The 23,934-nt window shown below is 44.3% G+C and overlaps 1 protein-coding gene across 4 annotated transcripts in view; it reads left to right on the forward strand.

Annotated features, from left to right (window-relative positions):
* ccdc33 (coiled-coil domain containing 33) overlaps positions 1-23,934 on the forward strand; it is a 275,655-nt gene that overhangs the window by 108,530 nt on the left and 143,191 nt on the right. For all 4 annotated transcript variants that reach the window (XM_087981982.1, XM_043680294.2, XM_087981983.1 and 1 more), the window contains 3 exons: positions 4,021-4,122; positions 6,183-6,274; positions 10,795-10,915. In XM_087981982.1, coding sequence (XP_087838108.1) covers positions 4,021-4,122; positions 6,183-6,274; positions 10,795-10,915 — 315 coding nt within the window. The remainder of the gene's footprint in view (positions 1-4,020; positions 4,123-6,182; positions 6,275-10,794; positions 10,916-23,934) is intronic.

Consider the following 23,934-nt stretch of genomic DNA (forward strand, 5'->3'; position numbering starts at 1 on the left):
TAACAGGATTACTGCTTTTGGTCACTTCCAACAAAGAATGAACTTTTTATTTAATTCACCCACGGGATGTGGGAATTGTTGGCTGGGCCAGCATTTAATGCCCAATCCTAATTGCTCAGGGGACAGTTAAGAGTCAACCACATTGCTGTGGGTCTAGGGATACATGAAGGCCAGACCCAGTAAGGGCAGCAGTTTCCTCCCTTAATGGACATTAGTGAACCAGATGGGTTTTCCCACCAATCATTTCACGGTCATTAGATATGAATTAGGAATTAGAACCTTAAATTAAGATTCCAAATTCTTTATTGAATTCATATTTCATCATCTGTCATGGTGGGATTTGAACACAGGTCCCCGAACATTACCTGAGTCCCTGGGTTAGTAATCGAGCGATAATACCACAGGGCTGTCACGTCCCTGTATCTGCCTGTGTATCCCTGATAGTAGCACACTGTTCCGGCTGAAACGAAGGTGTATCCTGCAGTCATTCCTGACGGGACACCACTCTGCCACATTGAAATGATTCCAGGAAAAGGAACCATCTGGTTTGAAAGGAAGCTTTGACCAAGTCTAAAAGAGAGCCAGGAGCCAGTCTGACTCCGCTGATCCCATCCTGTACCAAGGATGTCAGTCCTTCTCCCTTTGATTATCATCTGCGCCAGTGCATTGGATCGAAAATACAGAGCCTTCATCCAAGTTTGCTTCAGCCTCGTAACTCCCAACCTTGACTTCTGTACCTTCCTCTGGTTTGACATCCTGAATCCTATCTCCAGGTCATTCCCTTTCTAGACTCCTGTAAATAATATCTGCCCTTTGGCAGTCTTGCCCCCACCCCCTCCCACCTACACTGGAACTCCCTTCCGAGCCCTTTTCACTGCAAGTCCTTACTCTATGGTCAGAGCGTGGGAGGGAGTGCATTGACTCTCCCCAGCTGCTTTTTCCCTCTTCCCGGCTACAGTTCTCCCTGGTTAAACCCCTGAGGATATTTGCAAGGTTAGGGGTAGTGCAACTTGTTACTTTCATGTATCTATGTCTTTCATTCAGATGACGACCATTCTACAGTATGCCTGAGTTTCTATTCGCGAAAGGGTCTTAGAAATAATCGGAGAGGCTACAGGCTCCAACACAGCTCATGCTTTGGGTTTAATTGAAGGGACTCAATACTGATTTGTAATTATGTAACATGTTACTGTGACTTGATTGGGAAGAGCTCACTGATAATCAAGCCACCCTGCTCCATAAGGCATCACAACAATGTAGCAAAATCTCAATGAGATGCCAAAATGATGAACTTGCCTGATTCACCATCACTCAGGACAAAAACAGTTCACACCAGGTACTGCAGTAACAGAGAAAAATAACCATTTACAGTAAGGTACTCAACTTTAACAAGAACAAAGGAAGTAAAGGATTTCTAATTTATGCAACGTAATCTCTACCTCTTCAAAACTGTGAACGTATGAACAAAAACACACTCAATCGCAATTATGACTGACAAAAGACAAATGGCTTAATAAGTACGATGTGGATGGAAACAAATATAGACAAGTTAACAAAAATTCCGAAGGTCAAATGTCTAGACCACAAGGTGGAAAGTTATTTTCCTCATAGTCCTTCTGAATGTTGCAATAATGTTGTTGACTGTTGGGTGATGGTCATTCTTTGATTCAATGATTGATCAGATATACTGAGGCCTTTTTCTGATATAGATTCATGCCATTAAGTTTTCTTGGGTTCCCCCCACACACAAACAGACAGACAGTTGATTTCTGTTTGCAGACTTTAGATATTTTTCACTTTCAGCTGTTTCTTGACACTTGCAGCTTTTGTGGCTTAACCAATCAGAAGCCATTTCCTGGCAGAATTTCCTTCATGCAAAAGATTCTTGGGGTTAGTCAAAGTCAAATTCTTCCCCTTACTGCTACTAAAAAGCAGCATGTATTGCACAGCTCAACAATATCCAACATGGGTGGCATGGTGGCTCAGCAGTTAGCACTGCTTCCTCACAGCACCAGGGACTTGAGTTTGATTGTCGCCTTGGACGACTGTCTGTGTGGAGTTTGTACATTCTCCCTGTGCCTCCTCTGGGCGCTCTGGTTTTAGATTTAGATTAGATTACAGTGTGGAAACAGGCCCTTCGGCCCAACAAGTCCACACTGACCCGCCGAAGCAAAACCCACCCATACCCCTACATTTACCCCTTACCTAACACGACAGGCAATTTAGCGTGGCCAATTCACCTGACCCTGCACATCTTTGGATGGTGGGAGGAAACCGGAGCACCCGGAGGAAACCCACGCAGACACGGGGAGAACGTGCAAACTCCACACAGTCAGTCGCCTGAGGCGGGAAATGAACCCGGGTCTCTAGCGCTGTGAGGCAGCAGTGCTAACCACTGTGCCGCCGTGCCGTCCCACAGTCAAAGGATGTGGATGTTAGGTGAATTGGCCATACTAATAGTGTTCAGGGATGTGTAGATTAGGTGCATTAATCAGGGGAAATGTAACATAATAGGGTAAGGGAATGGGTCTAGGTGGGATACTCTTCAGAGGATCAGTGAAGACCCAAATGGCCTATCGGGATCCTATAATCTGTAATAAGTCACGAAACCCCCTCAGTTTTCCAGTCCAAGTTCCATTTCAGTTTAAAGGAGCAAAAACTGAGAGTTGGACCTGCCTTTGCATAGCAGACTGAGGAGGAAGCATGTGTAGCAAAGAATCACGTGATTCAGCTCCACATGAGCCTTCTCCAAGTGAAGCTCATCCAACCCTTTCTGCACATCCCTTTATTTGTGGGACGCTTGTGGTACAGTGGTAGTGTCTCAGCCTCTGAACCAGGAGGTCCAACTTCAAGTCCCATCTGTTCCAGAGGTGCGTCATGTCATCTCTGAACAGGTTGATTAAAAGTATCTATCCCCTAATTGTCTGTGCACCATGAATGTATCCAGCTTCCCCGTGAATGGACCATTGTTCCTCATCTCTATTGCTGCAGAATGAGTATTAGTGGCCACATGGTGACTGAAGTCACCTTTGAGGCCCATCCTGTGTATTTCTGTTGAGGGAGTATTGTGTCCATTCTTGGTCTCTTTACTTGAGGAAGGATGTGGTTGGACTGGAAGTAGTTCAGAGGAGGTTCACCAAGTGTGGCGATTGAATACCTTGGGCATGTACCCGTTGGAGTTCAGAAGAATGAGGAGAGACCTGTTGAGGGATTTAATATGCTAAAGGCGATTGCTAAGAAGGGCATTGAACAGATGCTCCCCCTTGTGGGGCAGTCTTGAATAAGAGGGCGTGGATATAAAGTGAGAGAAGGTCGTTTCAAAACTGAGATGAGGAGAAACTACCTCTCTCAGAGGGCTGTGAATCTGAGGGACTCACTGCCCCAGAGTGCATTGGAGGCAGAATAAACTGAACTTCAAGAAAGCAATAGATATGTTTCTGATGAAAAGCAGGGTAAAGGGGTATGGAGAGCAGGCAGGAGAGTGGAGTTGAGACTGGGATAAGGTCAGCCATAGGAAGGCCTAGTGATATTATCACTGGAATGTTACTCCAGAGACCCAGATAATGTTCTGGGGACCCGGGTTTGAATCCTGCCATGGTAGATGGTGGAATTTAAATTGAAGAAAATAAAAATCTGGAATTAAGAGTCTAATGATGATCATGAAACTGTTGTTGACTATTGGAAAAACCCATCTGGTTCACTAATGCCCTTTAGGGAAGGAAACTGCTGCCATCCTTATCTGGTCTGCCCTACATGTGACTTGAGACCCACAGAAATGTGGTCGACTGTTAAATGCTGGCCTAGCCAGTGACTCCATCATCCCGCGAATGAGTAAATAATCATGTACAAATGGCAGAGTGAGCTTGAAGGGCTGAATTGCCTACTCCCGTACCTCATTCCCATGTTCCTATCAGCCTGGGTAGACACTATGTGGGCTCCTTTCATTACTAGGGTAGGGACCAGTTGCTGTGTGTGTGTGTTGATGCTGATTGTGTCTCTCCTTCTGCCCACCAAACGCAGCCCCTTCCCAGTGTTCCTTCGGGCACTCGACTGTACATCACCATCGTTCGGAAAGCCAGCACCATCCCTCGTCAAGAAGGCTTTACTTTCACTGGCCTGGAGGTACGACCCAGACATAAATACACTGCTTCCTTCAGTTTTAAAAAGGATGTAATAGGAAAGAATTCTGGAATGAATCTCACTGGGGCTACAGGGCGGGGGTGGGGGTGGGTGGAATCTCTCCATTTGTACATAATAATGTTCGCTTTCAAAAGCGACCTTACTTGCAGATGCAGTGACACTAAACGTTTATTAAGAAAGCCGAAGAGAACAGCTGTCACTCACAGGGTATTAATATTTATGTATGCAGATAGAACGTTTTCAATGCTGCTAATTGCTCTGATCCTGAAAATGCAATCTGGGTTATTAAAATACGTCCAGCTAATGTGCTGACCTGGAGTTAGCGTCCTTATTTCCGTGAAGTGTTTTACTCCTCAGCTCAAAAAGTCCATTACTGGCTGCTATGAGGATGGTAGTGGGAAGAACGTGAGGTGAGCATTTATGTGTAATCTGGAACCGGTGCACACATTGTGATTTCAGACCCTGCCCCACTCCTCAACTCCTCACCCATGCTTGGATACCATGGCAACCAAATCATTCAAAACGTTACAGATTCCGTCATCGGGTTCACTCGACTGAGTGCTTCAAGTGTCCTTTCTCGACCTATGGTGATGTGCCCGCTATTGACAGCACTGGGTGCTGCACCAGAGGCTCTCTCCTCACGGGGAGATGGATCAACCCCGGGATGAATTTGGGAAGCTTTGCCCACTGCCGCTCTGCCAATTAAGCAACAGGAATTCTGAGGAGAGATCGAAATGCCTTTCCCATGCACCGACTCTTGCCAGAAGTGAACTCACCATGTCCATTCCCCTGGTACTTGTCAAGACAAATGTGTCCCTTGCTGTTTTCCCTGTGTGCCGGTCAGTTGTCTATATCCCATGCTCTCTTCCCAACTCACCACTGGTTGGAATTGGGGTCTGGCTGGAGACTGAAAAAGAGAATTCCTGCTATACTTGTGCCACCATCGGTGCCCATGCCATCCAGAGTGACTGGCCATCCTGGATTCAATGCAGCCTCCCAAATTTGAGGCAGTTTTTCCGACTCCAGGGATTGTTGCCGCCGGTACAGATTTATGGGAGAGTGGAATTTGTACACCGTCCTGGTGGGTCTCTCCTACTGTCTGGTCTCAAACACCTCTGCCTGGCTCCCACAGCTTCACCGAGCCTCCTGTCCTGTAAGTCTTGCCAAAAGCAAACTTAATCTCATCCCTCACCAGTCCACGTTCCTTGTCATGTGCCTTTTGTAATTTTCCCTGTGTGCTGGTCACGCTGATATCTTCAGTTTCTTGGCTCCACTCTCTCTATTTCCCTCCCTACACCTCTGTGTCTGTCTACCTGTCTTTCTTCCTTTCAGACACTCCATCGAACCTACCTCTTGTGCCAAGCTCTGTGTCCTGGTCTCTTCATTTTATTTCATTGTGCTCCCACATTGGGGTGTTTCTTTGAAGGGGTTAGATAAATATATTGTTGTTCTTGTTGAACATACATGGTTAAGATGGGTTTAGACCTGAGGTAAATGGTTCCTCTAAATGGCACTGGTGAGCATACAAAGAGGCCATTTAGTCAAGGTTTTATGCCAGAGTTTATGTCCTTCCTCCCTTCTTTGTTTCAATCAACCACCATCTCCTCAATTCTTTTCCCCCTCAATTGGAGGAAGAACCGCCTCCATGGCAGACATGGAGCCTGTCTAGTTTCCTATCCAAGAAATACAGGCCACAGTTTGGGTAAGAGATTATTAATCTGGTTTGCTTTTCCACAAACGTTGAATGACCTTCGGTGAAATTCCAGCAATTTCAGCTTTAACTCCAGTAGTGACGAACTCTCTCTGGTGTTCTGAGCACAGTATTTGGAAAATGGTGCTGTGGCTTTTGTCCACTTGAGGCTACCATATGCAAGTGTACCAGCAGAGGGAGTCTGCCAGGAAAAGGTAATAATGGAATCAGTTCTAATTCTGAATGACTCTGGCTGAATATATAACTGTTTCTGTTCCAAGAAATTCACAAATTGAAGGGGATTTTGCGTTGACTGAGGGAATACTAATAAGTGGTTTCATGTTCCTTTCAGGTTTTGCTTCGAGGTATGGAGAATCCATTAAAGGATCCTGTAGGCCCCCTCCTTGCAGTGGCTAGAATAGTGCCTGATCATGAATCCTATGAGTAAGTGTTTATGCTGCAAAAACATCTTACACAATTCTTAGGGTCTGTAAAGATCCTTCTCGGATTGGACACCATGAAATGCCCTGTGATGCTTTCTCTAGATGGAGTGTAACATTGATCACATGGTGATACGGCACAAAACAGGCCATTCACCCAATCATTCCATGCTAATGTTCATTCTCCAGTCAAGCCTCTTGGCATTCAAAGTTTGGGAGAAGATTTGTAGCTCGGGTGCTTGTTGTTGTGGTTCTGTTCGCCGAGCTGGGAATTTGTGTTGCAGATGTTTCGTCCCCTGTCTAGGTGGCATCCTCAGTGCTTGGGAGCCTCCTGTGAAGCGCTTCTGTGATGTTTCCTCCGGCATTTATAGTGATTTGTATCTGCCGCTTCCGGGTGTCAGTTCCAGCTGTCCGCTGCAGTGGCCGGTATATTGGGTCCAGGTCGATGTGCTTATTGATTGAATCTGTGAATGAGTGCCATGCCTCTAGGAATTCCCTGGCTGTTCTCTGTTTGGCTTGTCCTATAGTAGTAGTGTTGTCCCAGTCAAACTCATGTAGCTTGTTATCTGAGTGTGTGACTACTAAGGATAGCTGGTTATGTCATTTCGTGGCTAGTTGGTGTTCATGGATGCGGATCGTTAGCTGTCTTCCTGTTTGTCCTATGTAATGTTTTGTGCAGTCCTTGCATCGGAGTTTGTACACTACATTGGTTTTGCTCATGCTGGGTATCGGGTCCTTCGTCCTGGTGAGTTGTTGTCTGAGAGTGGCTGTTGGTTTGTGTGCTGTTATGAGTCCTAGTGGTCGCAGTAGTCTGGCTGTCAGTTCAGAAATGTTTTTGACGTATGGTAGTGTGGCTAGTCCTTTGGGTTGTGGCACGTCCTCAATCCGTTGTCTTTCCCTTAGGCATCTGTTGATGAAATTGTGGGGTATCCGTTTTTGGCGAATACATTGTAGAGGTGTTTTTCTTCCTCTTTTTGCAGTTCTGGTGTACTGCAGTGTGTTGCGGCCTTTTTGAACAGTGTCTTGATGCAACTTCTTTTGTCTGTGTTGGGGTGGTTGCTTTCGTAGTTTAGGACTTGGTCTGTGTGTGTGGCTTTCCTGTATACCTTTGTGGAGAATTCACCACACGAGAGAGTACCCTCTCCATTTGATCAAAGACCTCTATTGGGTCCCTTTCAAATCTTTATTCAAGAAACAGAGGACTCAGCCTCCAGATCCTTTCTTTTTATCTAAACCCATGTATCCTAGCAACCTTCTTTTCTCTCACTGCTGCGTTCATGTCCTATTCGCAATACGGGGAGGAATGCTCCCCTGAGCTGGGTTTGGAAGTGGCAGGAGAGAGGGTGATGGTTGATGGGGACCTGTCTCCTTCCTGGCTCGCCCCAATTCACTCTGCCGTGGGAAAGCCCGTGAACAGTTCATGGGAGTGGGCCGATTGGTGCCCATTTAAGGGACCCATCTTTCTGCTGTTGGCATTAACCCATTAGTGGTTGGGGTACTCTCCGCAGAAGGAGCGCAGGAACAAAATATCTCCGGGGTGGGGGGTTGTGGGGGTTGGGCCCCATTCAAAGGCAATTGTTGCCTGATTGCGGCTTCTGGAAAGGGTTGGGCAGCTGAAAAACTGACCTTGCTACCAAATCTCCCCAGATTACCAGACCCTCAAGATCCCTATTCTACCATCCTTCACCTGTGGTCTGAGTCCTTCTTCAATCTAGGACCATAGAGGGGGGGGGGAGGGGGAGCATATTACCAACAGCAGCCAAAACCTTTCTAGTGGCGCTGCTGAGCACAGAGGAGCTGATTGGTTGACACCTTTCAATGAGCCGGTTTCTGACGTCCACCCCTGGATAGGTGCAGATGAGGTTGGGGTTGGGTCCTTGACGCCAAGGACAAATATCCACTGCTGACCTGCCAAATGCCTGAATGACAAAAGGTACGATGAGCTCTCTTGAACAGTGGTGATGGTGAGGATCTCCTGTGTAGGCCTGTGGTGAGCAGAGCTGCATTAATGCTCTGACTTATTGGTTGCTTGTTGCAGGATTTAAGCAATGCTAAAAGAACGTCACATTCAGATCTTTTTGTCCCATAAGTAGGAGTAGGATGCAAGAAGCCAGACCTCGAAAGAGAGTATTTACATTCTAACTTTAAGTTCTTACAGTCTAGTCCTAATTAAAGCAAGACTTCATATCTCTTTTTAGCAATGGTTATGGCCTCCAAATATGTTCTAATCAAGGTTCAATACTGGTTTTGTACAAATCACTAATTTTCAAACATGTTCCTCCAGAGAGTAAAGCCTCATAGTTTGGTTTGTTTTTCTTAACCTGTAGTACAATATCTCTTTGATATATTTGTAAGATTCCAAGAATTGCAAGGTTCCTTGGTTCCTCTATGCTGTCTGGTCTTGCACCTCCAGAGACGTCAGTGCTGACTGATATTGAGATCCCTCACTGACCCGCCAATACTTACAGACCCATTTCTGATCGCTGGATCCTTCTTGCTGTAGTTCTGTTGGACTGGTGCTGGTTGGTCATGGAACCTGGGCTCATTATGGTCGGGTTGGTGCTCATGCTTCCAGTGATTGCCATGGAGATTGGTGGAGCTGCAGTCTGGACTATGACTATTGCTGCCAGTTAATTTTTTAAAAATCACTTCACTTTATTTAACCAGGACTAAGGATCGTATCCAGATTATATCTTTATATCTCACTGTCTTCACTTCTCTATCTATTCCCCCTCAACTCTCTCCCTCAAACACACAGTATGTTCTCCTTTTTTCTCTTTCTTTCACTTTCTCTCTCTCCCCTACCTCTCTCTTTATCTTTTTCTCTCTTTCTCTATCTCTCATTTCTTTCCTTCTTTCTGTATCTCTCCATTTCTTTCTCTTGTTCTCTCTCTCCATCTCTTTCTCTTTTTCTCTCTCCTTCTCTCCTTTCTGTCATTCTCTCTCTCTGTCTCTCTGTCTTTTTCACTTTTCTCTCCTTCTCTCCTTTCTCTCTCAACCTCTTTCTCTTTTTCTCTCTCTTCTCCTTTCTTTTTGCCTTTCCCACCCTCTCTCTCCATCTCTTTCTCTTTTTCTCTATCTCTCTCAATTTTCGTCTCTTTCTTTCTCTCTCTCTCTCTCTCGTTATTTGTCATAGATCCTGATAGCAGGGCTTCAGTTGGGAAACCAGCCATGAGGTAAACCCCAGGCAAGGATCCAAGCTGTTAGTCATTACTTATTAATCTATCCCAAGTGCTTTGTTAGTCTTCCCACCTTTGATGGGACTTAGCCCTTCACCTAAGTTTCTCAATTAAAATCAATAAACACAGCACAGCCTACTTTGTGAGGCTCCATTGTATTATTTATGATGTCTTCCTGTGGATTGATGCGTATTCATTGAGAAAGCCAGAGCCCATCAAAGCCTAGTGGCAAGATAGAAACCCTGAGTAGATCAATAAGTAATAGTGGCACAGCTTGGTTTTCATTGGCCTGAATTTAAGCCCCAATATCAGGAGAGACAGCTTCATTTCCCACTAGGAGTGAAGGAACATGGGGGTTGAGTTAACAAGCATCAGGATTGTAACGCCAGCAGGACTGGGAACAGTCAATATAACAATGAAATGTGAACCACACAGAGGGAACTTATAGGAAAGCTAACAATGGGGTGTGGGGAGAGTTAGTATTCCAAAGTATGGTGGATGTGCAGATATTAAATTTTTAAATTAATTTTACATCAGTGACAGGAGGAATATGCTGATAATCAAGTCTCATTACTTCCCATGAATAACACCCTTCGTACAAATGTGCTGATTCAGTCTCCAAAATGGCAAATTATTTCCTTTACTTCTTACTAAAGAGACTTTCACCAAGTTTCTTTAGAGAAATGAAAAATAATCTGTGGTGAAACTGGTTAACATCTAAAAACTGTAATCTGGAATTAGAACTAAAATTCTTTTTAATCCCACACAGATACAGATACACACACACGCACACACTCTCTCTCTCTCACTCACATGAGCGCGTGCACACACTCTCTCTCACATGAGCACGTGCATACACACGCATACACACACACGCACACTCTCTCTCTCACTCACATGAGCGCGTGCACACACACGCACACACTCTCTCTCTCACATGAGCACGTGCACACACACACACACACTCTCTCTCTCACTCACATGAGCACGTGCACACACACAAGGCAACAAAGACTCTGCAGCTGATACTTTAAAAGGGCAAAAAAAGACACCCTCACTGAATGGCACACGTCTGCTCTTATATATTATGATCTTACGTCCTTCCCTAAAAGATTTTAATGAACCAGAAAGATTTTTACAACAATCAACATTTGTTCTCATGATCACCATCACTGAGACTAGTGTCCAATTCCTGAATTATGAAGTGAATTAAAGTTCCACCAGCTCCTCTTGTGGGATTTGAACCTATATCCTATAAAGATAAGCCTGAGCCCCTGGATTACAAATAAATGACCACTTTGCCACCATCTCTCCTTATTAATATATTCCTTTTTTTTTTAACCAGAAATGCAATATTGATGAAGAGTCCCTGGTTGGCTGGCATTAATGCCACTGCAGTAAAGCATCCAAGTCTGCACCAGTCCTTTTTTGATGTTCCTCATCACGCCAGCCAAGGTCACCCCCAGGTAGGCGAAAACACACGGGCACTTTAACTGGTGACACAACGTCAAGAGGCCTGGTGGGTCAGGGGCGGTTCAGTAACTTCCCATTTCCTGTTGTGCTTTTACAAACACAACCACCTGGAATTTCCAGGAACGGTTCAGTCCTTCCTAGAAAAGCCCATTTGCAGGGAACTTGCAACTTTTTCTGCTGGGTCTTTGAATTCTTCAATTTCACATTGATTGCTGTGTCGCTGAGTCCTTTACTGAAACTCTGAAATACTCTTCCTGAATCCTTCTGCCTCCTTCATTCCTGAAAACACTCCTGTTTGATCAAGCTGTTAGTTAATTTCTTCTCATGCTGGCTTGGGGTAAACTCTTTTCCTATACAGGTCATTCTGCTATAACTTGCTTTTCGTCAATGTGTATTTGCTGTATCTCAATTGACAATTTATTTCTAAGTCGCAAACTTTTAAAACATATATTGGCTGTAACGCCAATTACATCGCCTTCACTTTAAACGCTGTTTCTAAAGCACCATTTTTCTATAATGCGAGGCTTCACAAGAATACAACCATCGCGTTGTAGAAGAACTGACTGTAAATTTCCTTCACAAGCACCTCTAAATGTTGTACTTTATTGAAGGTACTGTATTAAGCACCATGACTTTACTAAGACAATCCCTGCAGTTGCTGACCAGCTCTGTGAGTGTTGAAATGGCAACATGAAAACAGGAGAAATTCCCAAGATTAAAACTGGAAAGAACTGCAGATGCTGGAAATTGGAAACAAGAACAGAAATTGCTGGAAGAACTCAGCATCTGTGGAGTGAAATTAGAATTATTGTTTCAGGTCCAGAGGGTGGTGTGTGTATGGAATAAGCTACCAGAGGAAGGTGGGGGAGGCTGGTGTAATTACAACATTTGAAAGGCTTCTGGATGGTTATATGAATAGGAAAGGGTTCGAGGGATATGGGTCAAATGCTGACAAATGGGAGTAGATTAATTTAGGGTATCTGGTCGGTGTGTACGAGTTGGACCGAGGAGTCTGTTTCCATGCTGTATAACTCTATGACTAAGGGTCATTGGAACCAAAACGTTAACTCTGACTTCTCTTTACAGATGCTGCCAGACCTGCTGGGTTTTGCCAGCAATTTCTGTTTTTGTTTGTGGAATGTTTAAGATGTTATATTTATTGGTATCAGTGCTGCTAGCAAGCTATAGTGTGCTTGTGTGCACCATTTGTAATTCCTTGTGTAGATTCATTGCCACTAATCCTTCTCCTCCTAAATACTAAATTGACTCAGTCTTAAGAAACAGGTTTATTATGTAGTACTTAATAGCTGATTGCATTGCTTCTAAGATAGATGAGAGCCTAAGGCTTGTAAAATTGCAGACTTGAGTTTAGAGTAAGTACACATTACTGGTACTGAAACATTCTGATATACAACTTAGAGAGAATGGACGAACTGATGAGCTCCTCCCAGGTAGTGTCCTTTATATGTAAAAGCAAAATACTGCGGTTGTTGGAAATCTGTAAAAACAACACAGAGAATGCTGGAGACACTCAGCAGATCCAGCAGCCTCTGTGAGGTAACATTTCAAGTTGGGGAGAACTCTTCTTCAGAGTCTGAATTGAGTTGAATTTATTGTCACGTGTACCAAGGCACAGTGAAAAGCTTTGTCTTGCGAGCAATACAGGCTGATCACAGAGTTAAATAGCATAGAAAAGTAAATAGTAGATAAACAGCGGCAAAAACAAAAACACAAGGACAGGTGAATGTTAAGAGTTTGTGAGTCCATTCAGTATTCTAACAATAGTAGGGTAGAAACTGTTTTGAAACCGGCTGGTGCAGGTGTTCAAGCTTTTGTACTTTCTCCCCAATGATAGAGGTTGTAGAAAAGCATTGCCGGGGTGGGATGGATCTTTGAGAATGCTGGCAGCCTTTCCTTGACAGCGAGCCTGGTAGATGGATTCTATGGAGGGGAGGTTGACCTTTGTGATTGTCCGGGCTGAGTTCACCACTCTCTGTAACCATCTCCAATCTTGAATGGTACAGTTGCCATACTAGGTAGTGATACATCCAGACAGAATGGTCTCGATGGCGCACCGATAAATGTTGGCAAAAGTATTCGCCATCATACCAAATTTCCTCAGCTGCCTGTGGAAGAAGCGACGTTGTTGGGCCTTTGTAACCAGTGCAGCCACATGAAGAGTCCAAGAAGGTTTGTTGTGGATGACCACTCCGAGGAGCTTAACACTCTCCACTCGTTCCAATGTGTAGGGGGGCATGAGTAACATCCTGCCAAAAGTCAATGATGAGTTCCTTGATTTAACCGGCATTGAGAGCTCGGTTGTTTTCAATGCACTATTTTTCCAGGTCTTCCACCTCCTGTCTGTAGTCTAATTCAGACCTTCAGACAAAGTTAACTTTGTTTCTCTCCTCACAGAAACTGCTAATTTTCTTCAGCATTCTCTGTGTTTGTTACAGCTGTCTTTTGTAATTGGAAATTATTACATGATGTTAATTAACAATTTCAGGTACTAGTCCAACAGGTTTATTTGGAAGTACTAGCTTTCCAAGCGCTGCTCCTTCGTCAAGTGTTCATCAGGAGCAGCGCTTCGATAGCTAGTGCTGCCAAATAAACCTGTTGGACTATAACCTGGTGTTGTGTGATTTTTAACTTTGTACATCCCAGTCCAACACCGGCATCCCCAAATCATTGCAGGTACTAATTGTCTTCTACAATGGAAGGCTTTGCAATCTCATCCAATTGAGGGCTCGGGTTGAAATGCAATCAGCTGACCCGCGGCAACCCAATGTGTTCAAATTGAAGGAGTGAATGAGAATTGAGTTGGTGCAAGGCACTGGCAGTGTGGAGTTGTAACTATTTTCAGCCTACTCTGCAGGTCGGTCCTGCACTGAATAGATGTCTGGGCTTTGACCCATCATATCCGAATCACAAGGTGATTAAGGACAGAAGGCCGTTGAGCATTGATTGGTCAAATGGCAGTGTAACTATAGAGTCAAGATTAGAGTGGTGCTGGAAAAGTACAGCAGGTCAGGCAGCATCCAAGGAGCTCTGCAAAACCTAGTCTGGGACTTTGCAAATGCTGCATCTCACTCAGGGCTCAAGTGTAAACTTCACTGAGGGAACCAGAAACCGAAGCATTGTAAAATAGGGTACATATGGTCACAGTCTTGTTCCCAGATGCTCTTTCCATCGGGTTTATTTGAAGTAGACCCTTGCATTTAGTGACACCAGTCTCTTAATGCCCAAGGGAGGTTTGCAAATATTATTGTTCTGTTGGTGTAGCTCTGACTGGGTAATTAGCAAGTTGTTGATGAATGAAACCAGTGTTCAGCCCCAGCTTGATTGGATTGCCGACTGTAGTTGCTATCATTGTCACTTGAACGCAGATGCTCCTGTATTTTAGCCTTTTACAAGTGCACTGCCACCAGTTCCAAGCACTCGTGTAAGTGTTGCTGTCTGCTCAGCAAACATGAGGATTTAGATGCTGCTCTGTCACCGTCTGTTATTGTACAGTGCAACATTGTCTTTGCTTCCTCATGCATCTTTCAGTAGGATTAGACTGACAGCAGTCAGCAACCTAGACCAGTGGTTTTTCAACCCTTTCATTACCACAGCAACTTCAATGATGCAAACAATTCCACTGCACTGTTACTTTTCTTTCAGCAGAGTTGATTGCTCATAAACATTGACTTATATATAGTCTTCCTGGAGAGGTTTACACATACCGTGTACAATAAGCTAAATAAGGATCAAATGCTCCAGCAAAAATACATTGTATTTTATTGTGAGCACAGACCCATTTTCAAAATCTGCTCAACCCAACTATATCTAACAGAGGTGCTGCATTTTGGAAAGGTAAATTGGAACAGGACTTACGCACCTAATGGTAAGGTCCTGGGGAGCATTGCTGAACAAAGAGACTTTGGAGTGCAGGTTCATAGTTCCTTGAAAGTGAAGTTGCAGGTAGATAGGATAGTGAAGAAGGCATTTGGTACACTTGCCTTTATTGGTCAGTGCATTGAGTATAGGAGTTGGAAAGTTATGTTGTGGCTCTAGGAACACTGTGTGCAATTCTGGCCTCCCTGTTATAGGAAGGATGTTGTGAAACTTGAGAGTGTTCAGGAAAGATTTACATAGATGTTGCCAGGATTGGAGGATTTAGGCTATAGGGAGAGGCTGAAAAAGCTGGGGCTGTTTTCCCTAGAGCTTTGGAGGCTGAGGGGTGACCTTATTGAGGTTTATCAAGTCATGAGGTGCATGAATAGGATAAATAGACAAGGTATTTTTCCTGGGTTGGGGGAGTCCAAACTTAGAGGGCATATGTTTAAGGTGAGAGGGGAAAGATTGAAAAGGGACCTGAGGGGCAATGTTTTCATGCAGAAGGTAGTGCATGCATGAAATGAGCTGCCAGAGGATGGTGAAGGCTGGTAAAATGACAACATTTAAAAGATGTCTGGATGGGTATATGCATAGGAAGGTTTAGAAGGATATAGGCAAAACACTGGCAATGGGACTAGATCTATTCAGGATATCTAGTCAGCACTGATAAGTTGGACCAAAGGGTCAGTTTCCGTGCTGTATATCTCTGTGACTCAATGGGTCTAATTCATGGCCTAAATCTGTTCCTTACACATTGCATTTCGTTCAGAGGCATGTACTAAAGCTCACTTTTAATTAGGTGATGAATTTTATTGACTTTTATGAATCGTAATTTTGAGTAGGTAGAATGTTGTTTAAGATGAAATGATGTTTGTTTTACGTTGGTTTTCATTACCTTTGTCACGGTGCACTAGGACAGTTCTCCCAGTGCACCAGTAGAAAACCGCCAATCCAAAACCTGAGCAGGTTTTATTTAGTTTTTAGTGTTTGCAATATCTATAAGAACTTTCTGTCCATTACTCGCCTTTGCAGCCTGACAAATTCTAGCCACAGCTCAGGCTTCCAGATGTCTTTATGGCTTTGGTTGCTTTTCTCTGAGTCCACACCCAAGCTAAACCCACTGTGATCAGGCAGTGGCCTAGTGGTAATATCACTGGGTAAGTAATCCAGAGGTTCAGGTTAATTCAGGGTTCAAATCCCACTAAGGCAACTGGTGGGGTGTGAATGAATAAATCTGAGATATAAAGCTAATGGTGACTATAAATCACCTGATGACAAACACCTGATGAAGGAGCGTTGCTCCGAAAGCTAGTGTGCTTCCAATTAAACCTGTTGGACTATAACCTGGTGTTGTGTGATTTTTAACTTTGTACACCCCAGTCCAACACCGGCATCTCCGAATCATAAATGATAGCAATTCTTGATTTGTGAGTCTGTGTTTTCCAGCAGTTTTCAATTTATCATTGACATAAGAAACGTCCTCAGGAGGAGACGTAAAACCCAAGATGTGGGCCATTTGGCCCATTCTGTCTGTGCCAGGTCTTTGAAAGAGCTGTGCAGTTTAGTCCCATCTCTTCCCTTTCCCCAAGAGCCAGCAATTTTGAATATTTATCTAGTCTGTTTTTGAAAGTTATTGTAATTGCAGTTACCGCCCTTTCAGGCTGCATGTTTTTTAATATGTTTGATTTGACTCAAAACAAAGCAGAGTTGGCTCAAAGGGCTGAATGAGCCACCCCTGTTCCTAATTTCTAAGTTTGCAATAGGTTTTATTTCCGAAGCTTCTAAAATATCTCTGCACTCACGCTTATGGTTCAGCTTCTAGTGACTTTGCTGTGAGTCCGTGCCCAGGCTGAATCAGTCAAGCCCAGTGAACGTAGATCAGTTGCCAGACTCTCATAATCCATCAAAGAACAACTGAACACCACAAGATAGTGATTTCCAGAGCATCGTAATTCCTTGTGTAAAACAGTCAGGAATCAGATGTTTTTAATTTTAGCTTCAGATTGAATTGCTATAAGGAAGCGAAGAAATAGTGGAGCCGCCCCTTCCCCAGTTAAATTATAGTTGAGTGGGTTCTGAGGCAGCTCACTACCCCTTTCTTGAGCACAGTTGGGGACGGGTAATGAAAGCTGGTCTAGCCAATGATGCCTACATCCCACAAATGAATAAAAGAATTTAGAAGTCTCACAACACCAGATGAAGTGTCAGGTGACAAAGGGGCAGCGCTCCAAAAGCTTGTGATTTCAAATAAGCCTTTTGGACTATAACCTGATGTCACATGACTTCTGACTTTCATTCCCCCCACCCCCGTACCTCCACATCATAAAAAATTAAATAGAGCTTAAAGATCGTGAGACTGAACTTCTTTAATGTTTCATAGGTGAGAAAATATTTATTGTAAAATGGGATTCGAAAAGTTAGATGCTTGTTTTAAACTTGATGTGTCAAAAGGTATTTTCAGTGCTGCAGACCTCTAGAACTCAATGAACACAAATTCTGGCTGTTTCTTCCCCAGTCCAATAAATAATATCTCTGTTCCTTCAGTGCCATTGGGACAATATTCTGGAATTCCCCCCACTAAGGGCATTGTAGGTTTAGCAACACCACACGGACTGCATCGGTTCAAGAAGGCAGCTCACCCCCCACCTTCTCAAGGGCAATGAGGGACAGGCAATAAATGCTGGCCCAGCTAGCGATGCCCATCAAATAAAAAGCAAAATACGAACGTAATGTTGACGGCATGGTCTCACTCTAAGAGTCAGGCCAGGGATAGCTAGTTCAGGCCAACAAACATTTTCTTTATCTATGTCTTAACAGGAAAAGTTCTAAACTGTTGACCTAGTGTGTGATGGGTTTTGTTGACTCATGAACATTGGATTGGATAATAGTTGACTGTGGCTACGGAAGAAGAGAGAGCATAGGCAGCTATGATTGTGGCTCCTAATGGCAACATTCCAGGGAAATGTAATTCCCCATTCACACGTCACTCCCAGTTACGGCAAGAGCCAGGAAACAAGACAGGAAAAGCCAAGGGACTCCCGCAACAAATTATTCATTAAAAAGAAACAACACAGCTAAGCCCTTTTGTATTAGAAATGGATCTCATTTTGACTGCCAGGACGAGCCAGTATTTATGCTCATTTTGAAATACACTCATTGCTTGAGAGGCCAAGAGCCAGCGGTAATTATTATGAGGCTAAGATTGATTTTTGCCTTGATTCTGCTTTTCAGGTTACCGGTCTGTCATTCTCTGAAAGACAGTTGAGGCACAATTTATTTTCCACAAAGACTTCATGTATACTCTGCTCATTAATCTCAAGATTGTACACTTCTTACAGGGATTCCATTGTGGGAATCGTGCTGTACAGGAGAGCTGGCGTTGTTCAATAAATCAATCTTTCTGGACTATCGTTTATCACTCGCCTACTCTGTCAGAAATCATTGTTTCGGTTTTGCTTAAAGGGGTTTCTTGGTGGCTGGTGGGCGAGATGTTATAATGGTCTAATGGTGATTAGGAGAGGAACATTCCTGAGATTAGGGCACAGGTAGTCATCAGCCCGATGATGATGCAGAGGGCGTAGAGGAATATGAGAAGGCCATTCAGCCCCTTTACAGGAAGTGGCAGAGGCCATTCAGTCCCAATATCAGAACAAGGAGAGGCCATTTTGTCTCCCAACAGGGACATGTGGCCATTCTGCCCCACCATAGGGCCAGTGAGAGGCTATTCAGCTCTCTGTAGGAACTGGCAGAGGCCATTCAGTCTCTCCACTGGAACATGAGGCCATTCAGCCTCTCTGAAGAAACATGAGGAGGCCATTCAGCCCCCCTGTAGGAACAGGAAGAGGCCTTTTATCCCCTCTGTTGGAACAAGGTAAGGCCATTCAGTCTCTCCACAGAAACATGAGGCCATTCAGACTCTTCATAGGGTAAGGGGGAAGTCATTCAGCCTTTCTGTAGGGATGGGGGAGGCCATTTCGCTCTTCCATCCTCCCCAAACAATGCAATGAGGTTATTGCTTGTCTGTGACTTAATTTTGCCTTTGCCCAATATCCCATCATACCTGTGGTTAATGCATATTTGTCAGCATTACTGTCAAATCAGGACATGCTATCAGAGCTTTTTTTGCCAATCAGGACAAATGCAAGAATGCCAGTTGTCAAAGGGAGCAGTAATTTATAGTGTGCAAGAAAAGATTGGTTGATAAATCAACTCTGATTGGTTAAGGCATTGCCATGGGGAATGTACCAGGGAAATACTATTATCCTAAAGTATTTGTTTAATCCAAAGGAGTTGCAAGGCCTGGGTATGATCCTTTTTCCTGTAGGGGACAGCTCCCTGCTTCCGTATTTATGTATTTTCTAGCTTCATTGAGATCAGACTAATTATCTTAAATTGATTGTTAATGTAATCCTTACCTCCCGTAATCCATCAGTCTCTGATTTAAGATTAAAATTCTACCTGGTTTACATGGGAAACAGGGGGGTCATTCCTGAGGAAGGGCTTTTGCCCGAAATGTCGATTTTCCTGCTTCTCGGATGTTGCCTGACCTGCTGTGTTTTTCCAGCACCACTCTAATCTAGACAGGAGGAAACAGGGGGATCAACTCCTTGGATCTGTTCCACTAATCAACCAATCAGGGGAGGTGATGGGCTAATGGTTTTATCGCTGGGCTATTAAACTATGTTCTGGGGACCTGGGTTCGAATCCTGCTATGGTGGATGGTGGGAATAGAATTCAATTTAAAAAATTTGGAATTAAGAATCTCGTGATGACCATTGTCGATTGTTGGGAAAAGCCCATCTGGTTCATTGATGTCCTTTAGGGAAGGATACGACCATCGTTATCTCATCTGCCCTACACACAAATCATGACTACATATGGGTTACTCTTCATGGCCCTCTGGGCAATTAGAAATGGGCAATAAATCCTATATGATGCCCTCATCCTGTGAACGAATAAAAGAAAAAAAAATTAGATCATAGCTGATCTCTATTTTGATTCCATCTGCCCAGAATATCTTAGTAGCACAGGATGACTACTTGGTATCAAAGTTGTTCCCTTGTAATCAGAATCCAGAGGTGGCTGGATTCTGGGTAGGACTGTGGTAGGAAACTGGAGCACCCAGAGGAAACCCACGCAAACACGGGCAGAACTCCAGATAAGGGGCGGCACGGTGGCTCAGTGGTTAGCACCGCTGCCTCACAGCACCAGGGACCCGGGTTCAATCCCAGCATCGGGTGACTGTCTGTGTGGAGTTTGAGTGAGGAAGAGAGAGCCTCATGGGTGCCCTCTGGAATTCATCAGATTTCCTTTACAAGCAATTGATAATCTGCGACTCTTGTACAGGTCTGCAGCTCCCTGGCTGTGGGTGATTGGTGGTACAGTGATGAATGCTGTCAGTGGATAAAGGATTTCCCCACAGAGCCATTCACAGAGACTCTGATAAAGACTCGCACACTAACAAAATGACGTTTATGATACTTTAGAGGAGAAAAGCACAAATCCATCATCATGAATCAGTGCTGTGAGTGAGTGAATCCTGCCCTGGGTGCAGTAAAATGAAGACAGACCAAGCCACAGAGAGACATGTTGAACAATCCCATCCTGAGGCCAATGGGAGGGTATTTTCTGCATAGATTGGCAGCTTCTTGTACATTTATAGCTCAATTTCCCATCAGTCCACCTCTGAAAAATAATAGTCAGCAAATGAAGGACTTTTTTCTTTAAAAGGTGGTTCTATCTCACAATGCAGCAGGTTGTTTTTCAGGTTAATACCTTTTATTTCGTCTTCATCTGATTGACCTTAATTGTATGTCACACCACATTCAAAAACCTCACCACGGAATACTTTCTATCAATTAATGCCATTAACAAAATCCCCACATTGATATGATGGGCCGAGTGGCAGTGTCATGCATTTGCTATAATTAACAAACTGGATTTCCCATCTCATTGATGTTTGTGAGATCTCTACTGTCTGTAAAGTGATTGATGCTACTGTCAATGTGAACATAGTGGTTGCATTTCTGCATCATCTTTGGTCCACAGATAAGGGATAGGAACAGGAGGAGGCAAATTAGCCCATCGAGCTTGTCCTGCCCCACCATTCAACACATTGAACACTTCAATACCTTTTACCCACCTGTACCCCTTTGGCAGTCGCAAATCCATCAATCTCTACTCTAAACATACTGAACGACTGAGTTTCCACAGCTCTCTGTGGTCGAGAATTCTGAATTTCACAACCCTCTGACTAAAATAATTTCTCCTCATCTTGGACCTATATGATAGTCTTATTATCAAATGATGCCCCTTGGTTTTAGACTCCCCAACCAAGGGGAAGCATCTTACCCTGTCTACGCCACAAATATTTTGTAACTGAAATGAGATCTGACCTCATTTTTTTGAAACTCGAGAGATTGCAAGCTCAGTTTTAGAGTCATAGAGATGTACAGCACAGAAACAGACCCTTCGGTCTAACTCGTCCATGCCGACCAGATATCCCAACCTAATCTAGTCCCATTTGCCAGCATTTGGCCCATATCCCTTCAAACCCTTCCTATTCATAAACCCATCCAGATGCCTTTGGAATGCTGTAATTGTACCCAGCCTCCACCACTTCCTCTGGCAGCTCATTCCATACATACACCACCCTCTGTATGAAAACGTTGCACCTTACGTCCCTTTTATATCTTCCCAGTCTGTTTTCCGAGGACATTCCTGTGATCCCAGGGACAAGTCTGGAAGATGGAAAAGCAGTGGGATAGGTAGGCTGACAGTTGGAGAAATAGATAGGCAATTGACTTATTGAAAAGTTATTCTGGTGACAGGTGCTGAATTGTGATCATCATACAAATAAAACAAGCAATCGTTATTTGTAACAATGTAGACAAAGTGTAACGTAATAAAAGGAATGCATGTTAATGAGCATTTCAATCGGTGGGGTGCTTCCGGAATGTTCTGAGAGGCATGTTGAAATAGTTGCGCCTCCTGTTTTCTTGTGTTCTGAGATTTCTCATGCACTGAGACTTGAGCTTGTGACTTTAATGCCTCTAGTAGGACAAGGGCAACAGATAGACCAGCCCATCTGAGCCACACACCTTCCTGACTCAAAGGTATCTGGCTGTTCCTTCAGTGACTTAGGGTCCAAATCCTCGGACTCCCTCTCCAACAGTATTGTGGGCGTTTCAAGGCAGGAGCTCATTTCACCTTCTGGAGGGGAAATTAGGGATGGGCAGTAAATGCTGGTCTAGCCAGTGATAGTTACATCCCAGGAAGGAGTAAATTAAGAAAAAACATAGAGGATAAATCTTTCCTTCTCTGATCACATCAGAGCTGTAATATTTTGTGCAAAGCTTCCACCAAAGGAATGTAGAGAAGCTCCATCCTCTTGATGAGGGAATTAGAATAATGGAATTCCTACTGGGTGGAGGCAGGCCATTCAGCCCAGCGAGTCTACGCTGATCCTCTGAAGAGCATCCCATCCAAACTCACACCCCTACCCCATCCCTGTAACCCTGCAATTCCCCTGGCCAATCCGTCCAACCTGCACGTCTTTGCTCCAGGAAACTGGAGCACCCAGAGGAAACCCACGCAAACACGGGCAGAACTCCACACAAGGGGCGGCACGGTGGCTCAGTGGTTAGCACCGCTGCCTCACAGCACCAGGGACCTGGGTTCAATCCCAGCATCGGGTGACTGTCTGTGTGGAGTTTGCATATTCTCCCCGTGTCTGTGTGGGTTTCCTGCGGATGCTGAGGTTTCCTCCCACAATCCAAAGTTGTGCAGGTCAGGTGAATTGGCCATGCTAGATTGCCCATAGTGTTAGGTGCATTAGTCAGAAGGAAATAGGACTGGGTGGGTTACTCTCCCGAGGGTCGGTGTGGACTTGTTGGGCCGAAGGGCCTGTTTCCACACTGTAGGGAATCAAATGGAAGATGGAATCGAACCCGGGTCCTAGTGCTGTGGGGCAGACGGATGTTACCTGCACTTTGTCTAATCTCTGGCACGTGGCAATTTGTTTTTGGCTGCAGAGATGTTCTTTCTTTCCTCATTTTGCAAGCTACTGCTGCCAAGTTTTGCCCCAGTAGATATCAGGACCGGGGTGGGGTCAGGTTGGGGTGGTGTTGGTGGTGGTGGTGGGGGGGGGGGGTACTCTGGAGCTGTCTGCAGTAGCACTGGCACCATTCTCGGAGTTGAGGAGGGGCTCCCAGTTTGATTAGGGAAGGTCAGCAGTGACAACCCTGAACAGCTAATCAATGAATGCATTGATTTGCCATCTTATTCCCCTGTTGTTAGTTTTCCTGTATTATTGTTTTGGGGTTGTACTTAAAACTGGGAAGAGAAAAGCTTTTAAAGGGGCAATGTCATCATTAAGAACAAAAAGAACAGGGAAATCCTTTCATTCAGTTTAGTTACACCACAATCTTAATGACGTTACAGTGGTCTTTGTGCTAAAGCTGGTATGTGAGGTTCATCACTCTACAGTGCCCCTGAGGTTATGGATCTGACAGAGGTGTATGCCATTGTCAGTGGAAAGATAAATGAAAAAAGACACTTTAAACTATTGGGGAATCACACAGTAGTACTGCAGGGAGACGACACCAGTTTGTGTGTCTGAATAGGAGGCTTGTTCACTGCTTTCCAATGTCTATAGCTCCTCTCAAGGACTACACTCAGTCTTGACTAACAGCACAGAGAACATCGAACAATCACTAATCAAACATCGAACAAGCACTTCAACTTGACGTAAAGGGATGGACAGGGATTCAAAACTGTTAACGGCAGCTTCTGGAGCAGTGTTAGGAAGAGTGATCAACAATTAAACAAAAAAATCACCAATCTACACTGGTCCCACTTCCTTGAGTTTGGCCCATCGCCTTCATGATACTTCAACATCATTTTGAAAGTTTGTGAGGTATCCCACCCTAACTATCCCCCAGGCCAGTACACTCCAAATTCCCACCAACCTCTGCATGGAAACCATTTTTCTCAAAGCCTCTTGAAACCTTCTGCCCATCACGTTAACATTTTGCCCTTGTTATTAACCCTTCGACTAAGGGGAAACCCTCATAATCTTATACACCTCTATCAGGCTCCACCCCTCAGCCTGCTCCAAAGAAAACACCCCGAG

Source organism: Chiloscyllium plagiosum, unplaced genomic scaffold, assembly GCF_037043375.1.
Source record: "Chiloscyllium plagiosum isolate Xiang-an unplaced genomic scaffold, Cpla_swu_hap1 HiC_scaffold_42, whole genome shotgun sequence".
NCBI lineage: Eukaryota > Metazoa > Chordata > Chondrichthyes > Orectolobiformes > Hemiscylliidae > Chiloscyllium > Chiloscyllium plagiosum.